General features: G+C 30.7%; 1 protein-coding gene across 2 annotated transcripts in view; it reads right to left on the reverse strand.

The window, feature by feature from the left end:
- The window catches only part of LOC106469084 (CCR4-NOT transcription complex subunit 2-like), a 40779-nt gene that overhangs the window by 21578 nt on the left and 13857 nt on the right, over positions 1-5344 (reverse strand). For both annotated transcript variants that reach the window (XM_022397494.1, XM_013929540.2), the window contains exon 5: positions 2339-2373. In XM_022397494.1, the coding sequence (XP_022253202.1) occupies positions 2339-2373 (35 nt within the window). The remainder of the gene's footprint in view (positions 1-2338; positions 2374-5344) is intronic.

The following is a 5344-nucleotide window of genomic DNA, read 5'->3' on the forward strand; positions in this document are numbered from 1 at the left end:
TCCCATGAAATAAAAGATACCTTTGATGGGTGGACTTTGCACCTGGAAGGAACACCTATTGTTGAATTTAGCACATAACCTTAACTAGATTTAGAACTTTTCAAATTAGAATTTTATATTTTTTTACAATTTTATAAGTATTAAATATACACTTGGGAGTAATTATGTAATACACTGAATAAAATCTACATCTAGAAAAAACATTCTTTGCAGGATATAAATAAAACACAAAGTCTGGAACTAATGTATATACTGTTGTTTTACTGTTTTACATAACAACCTAAGCTTATCACCAATGCTTATACCTTAAAAATAAAATAAAAAAATTGACAGCTATATAATACTATGAAGCCATTAAAATTTAATTGCTTCTCAAACATTACAATATTTGAAGTCTGCTTAATGCTTTCAAATTTTTATAATTTTTAATTACATGGGACAAAATTACCTTCAAACTTTACCCCTCACAACAGTTGGTGAAATTAAATTTTAACAACAAAACTGGTTTCTACAGAAATTTAAAAAAAAAGAGAGTTCTTCACCATAAAATTACTGATGGGGTCTATATAATGAAGCTGCATAAAGTAAGAATGCATTTTTTTCCTGGTCATAGTTTGAATGAAAGCCAGGTATTTGAAACCGTAAATGAAAATCAGAGGACATTATGAAAAGAAAAAAAAAGTTTATTTTGTTGGTATCACTACAGTTGTATTAGATCTAATAAAAGAAAAGCCCCCCCCCCCAAAAAAAAAACAGAGAGAGAGAGAAATACAGACATTAAAATTCTAATCACTGTGATACATCTCCCAGAATAATAAGAAACATGAGTGGCCTTAGAGGAATATTGAAAATAATTCCAAAGTGAATCTGAAAATTACTCTTAATTCTTTTATACATACCTTCATGTTCATGGCCATCTTCATTTTATCCCCGTCACACCAAACATGCTCGTCCTTTCAGCTGTGGGGGCATTATAATGTGACGGTCAATCCCACTATTCATTGGTAAAAGAGTAGCCCAAGAGTTGGCGGTGGGTGGTGATGACTAGCTGCCTTCCCTCTAGTCTTACACTGCTAAATTAGGGATGGCTAGCTCAGATAGCCCTCTTGTAGCTTTGCGCGAAATTCAAAAACAAAACAAAACCATCTTCATTTCAAAAAGTTTCTCTGTTTTGATCCCAGCTGTTAGTTACTGTCTTAGTACATTTCCAGTTATATTTTAGAATCTGACTAATTAAAGTAGTATCCATGTTTACAGTAGAACCAGATCTTTGAATCAGCATTTAGCTTTAGTTATAGATTTTATAGGAGATATTATTAATATTCAAGACTAGCTTCCATGACATCCACCGACTCTGGAAGATTTTAATCCAAAAAATTTTTTTAAATAAAACAGCTGTCAGAGGCTTTCAATTTTCCTTTTCTTGGAGACTACAAATAAATATGGCAGCCTGTTTGATTGAAAGAGCATCAACCTCTTAATATGAAACGCCCAACAAAAAGGATCTAATTAAAAAATAAAATACTGAAGAATTTAAGATAATTGAAAAGTTGAGAACCAAGAAAATGATAGTTTGTGGGTGTGAACTCAAAAATGAGCAAAAGTTCAACCTTATATTCTTAGGTTTGGTACCAAGGTAAGTCTCCAAAAGTAGCAGAATACCATCACCAAGTACTTGGACCAATGTCCTTAAGAGAGGAAGCACATTACTTGTAAACTGTGAGTTAGAAAACAAAATCAGATACGGTACAGATTTACAGACAGAGTGAATAAGAAAATCCACATGTAGGATTAAAAAAATATTAATCATATCTTAGAAACTAAATAATCAGTCAAGGTATGAATTTAGATATTAATGCAAGAATTTGCATAAAATTTGAGGTTAAGAATTTGAACAAAAATTACTGTTTCAGGAAAAGCAGAATGCAGTTCCTATAAATAAGTTTTAGAGCTGTACAAAAATTTCACATAAAACAATGTTCACACACACTATTATTTTTAAAAGTGCATGAGAACACTTTTTAGTAGCTCTAGAAAAAATTATGAAAAAAGGCACTTGTATGAAAAACAGACTGAGCAGTAGTAAATTAATCTTTAGCAATTTACTACACTGATTTTAATATTAGTTTTTTGCTGTTGTTGTTTAGATTTATTATTCTTTATATCAATACAAAGTTCTTACTAGGCTCTATTTTTAAAATAATTTGTTTGTCAGAAACTTTTAACATCTGTACAAAATTTATTCTTTAGCTTCACTACGTGCAGTACATGAATAAAAAAGGTTTATCTATTTTCATAAATTTTAAAAAAGCTGCAGTTTTTGTACAAAGATACTCACCACCTTAGTTGAATTATCTTGACTATTTTCTTGACCTGCAAATACAGACAAAAATAGTGTACTGATTATTAGACTGCACGAGTTAAAATATTACTTCAAAAAATATGAAGTTTTCTGCAAGGAATATAATGAAGAATGATCTTGTTGATTACCAAAGATAAAACTCAGTAACCATGTTAATGTACTTATAAACAATATACAGGCCAACCTGAGAAAAATTTTATTATATTCTTTAGTTTATTTATCTAATTTACTATTTTTTGGAAAAGATAAATTTACATGTGTAAATATCTTCTAATGTACACATATATCCCAGTAAGCATCATAACTAGATGTACTTCCACAGAGTTTCTGAAAGTGTTCTGTTTCAAGAGTAAATAAAACCAAAATTAAGACTAACAAATATTTTTATTTCTTACTTTTATAGTTCATATATCATGCTGTGTTGTAGCCTACAGAGTGCATAATTGTTCTTGTAATTCATGGCATGTGTACATTTTACTAGCATCACAACAATAGATATTGCAACATTAAGTGTCCCTTATGTAATGTCATTTTAGTGTCTACTGACTGACAGACAACATACTACTGTAGAGTGGTGCGAGTAGTTAAAACAGGTGATCCCTCCAGGTGACTTTTGGCCCCCATCTGGGAAAATAAATATCTTAAAAAATAATTTATTTTCTAATTTTGTTAATATCAATGAAAATGTTTAAGCACCAGTTAATAAAAACTTTACATTCCATGTAACTAAATACAATCTATAATTTGTTTTATCCATCAAAAAAAAAGTGCTTCAAATTGTATGGATTGTACAATTTACCACACACACAGATCTATAGGGAATGAGAAAATTCCAAGAGGCTTTTTAAATTTTAAATCCCATGTAATTTTCACACCACTTTCACACTGACTAATACACATCTGTCTCCAAGTGTAATGATGTAAAAGTCATATATAACAGCTTTATGTCAATAATTTATTGCTCTTTACTCAACTGGGACGTTAAGCAGAAACAGAAGCATGATAGTGTGGATGTGCTCTTCAGAGTTGTGAAGCAATGAGTAACCCAAGGGCTTTGTAAGAAACAAAAAGAGGCTTCATATGCTAATGTATTAATTTTCAGTTATCAGTGTGAAATTGCTTTATAAGATATTTGTAAAGTAATTTGAGTAGTATGACAGTCGTATTAAATAGTATAATCTCAAGGCACATTGATTAGACAAACTAGGTTAACTGGAAAACAAAAAAAAGATTCAAAATGCATGAAACTTGATATAAACTTTGAAGATAATATCAGATATCTCTTTAAGTAAAATCATATAATTACAATGGCTTTTAGCATAAATATTTTCAAAGATAGATACTTTTCCACTTGTCAAGACATGCGAGTTCAACCCAATAAGATCACAGATCAGCTTATACTGCTTCTAAAAGCTTGAAAAACTACTTCAATTTGTTTTCGATTCAACATTTTTCAATGGTGGACATGAACATAAATCATCATGCCACAACAACAAGAGAAAAAAAAAATACACAGTATGCAATTTAGATGTCTACAGATACTGTAAATACAAATGTTGTCATTCTTTACAATTTTAAATTAAAATAAACTAGATAACTGTCATATAATGTTTAATATATTTTTATATTATTCCTTATTTCAAAATTATCAAAATAGGTAAGAATTACACTTTTAAACTAAATTTTGAAAGCAGATATGACATATTTTCACTCTTAAGTGACCCACATAACACTGATAATGAAAGGATTATATATTATTGAAACTCGGTATTAAGCTCATATTTCTTCCCTGGACTTTACACTTCCTAGTATCATTCGATTTATCTGCAACAAGGAAGCAGTTTGACACTTAATACAAATGTGATTTTGCCAATTAGGAACTGGTAATGATCTCACAAGTAAAAAATAATAAAGCAGGCAAAAGTTAAAATATTCATACCAGAAAAAATTCATAGCATTTAAATACTGTATTGTATATATGTGGTTTTTACAGTATTTCAAGAAAGTTCACTACTGTATTAGTATTATTATATCCTGTGCATGCATATTCCTTATAGAATGAAATTTTATTACAACATGGTTTATTTATAATGAGGGTATGGTAGTGTCCCCTGGAACCCAGATTTTAAAGAGGGAGCACTATATTTAGCAATTGAACAAAGAACAAGCAAGTTTGATGATGAGGAATCCACTTTGAGACTAATAATGCTTGGAGACGACTTGAATGGGTAATGAAGAAAAACTTTAATATAAGTTTAATATAACAGCAAATGTACAATATTTCGACAAGGTTTTGTCATCATTTGCCGTTATGTTAAACTTATATTTAAGTTTTCTACATTACCCATTCAAGTTATCTTCAAACATTAAAAGAACAAGCAACAAATGTTATTATTTTCCTAAAATGAAAATGTATTTCCAAACATACATACCTTCACTGACACAAATAACTTTTTCTCTATCTTCATCTTTGCCATATAACGTTGTGTTTGCTTGCTCCAGTCTTTATATACACCACTCGAATACCCTTGACAATATCTAAGTTGCAAAACTTTATGCCAGTTCTCACAAGCCCTCAATGCAGTACTGAATATAAGCACTGTATGCATACAATAAAATCACTTTTTCTAGACTTACCACATTCTGGTCACTAACACTAGCTCTTAGTGAGGAGGAAGGGAGGGAGAGTGTCAGTGGAGGTAAGTATGTTTGGAAATACATTTTCAGTTTAGGAAAATGATAACTTCCAAAACATACATACCTCCGCTGACACTAATAGCTAGAATCCCACATTGAGAAGGCGGAGGAGCTAGTGAGGACAGAGATCATACAGAAAACATCTGCAGAGAACACATATGTACCATGAGAAGTGGTATCAAAGTGGTGAACATTGCAATGCATCCAGAACAGGTATGCTCTTCACCCAGAACTACAGAAAACTGAAAATGGTGGAATATAATACAAGTATGATGGTCCAGCCTC

Source organism: Limulus polyphemus, unplaced genomic scaffold, assembly GCF_000517525.1.
Source record: "Limulus polyphemus unplaced genomic scaffold, Limulus_polyphemus-2.1.2 Scaffold3290, whole genome shotgun sequence".
NCBI classification, from domain to species: Eukaryota; Metazoa; Arthropoda; class Merostomata; order Xiphosura; family Limulidae; genus Limulus; species Limulus polyphemus.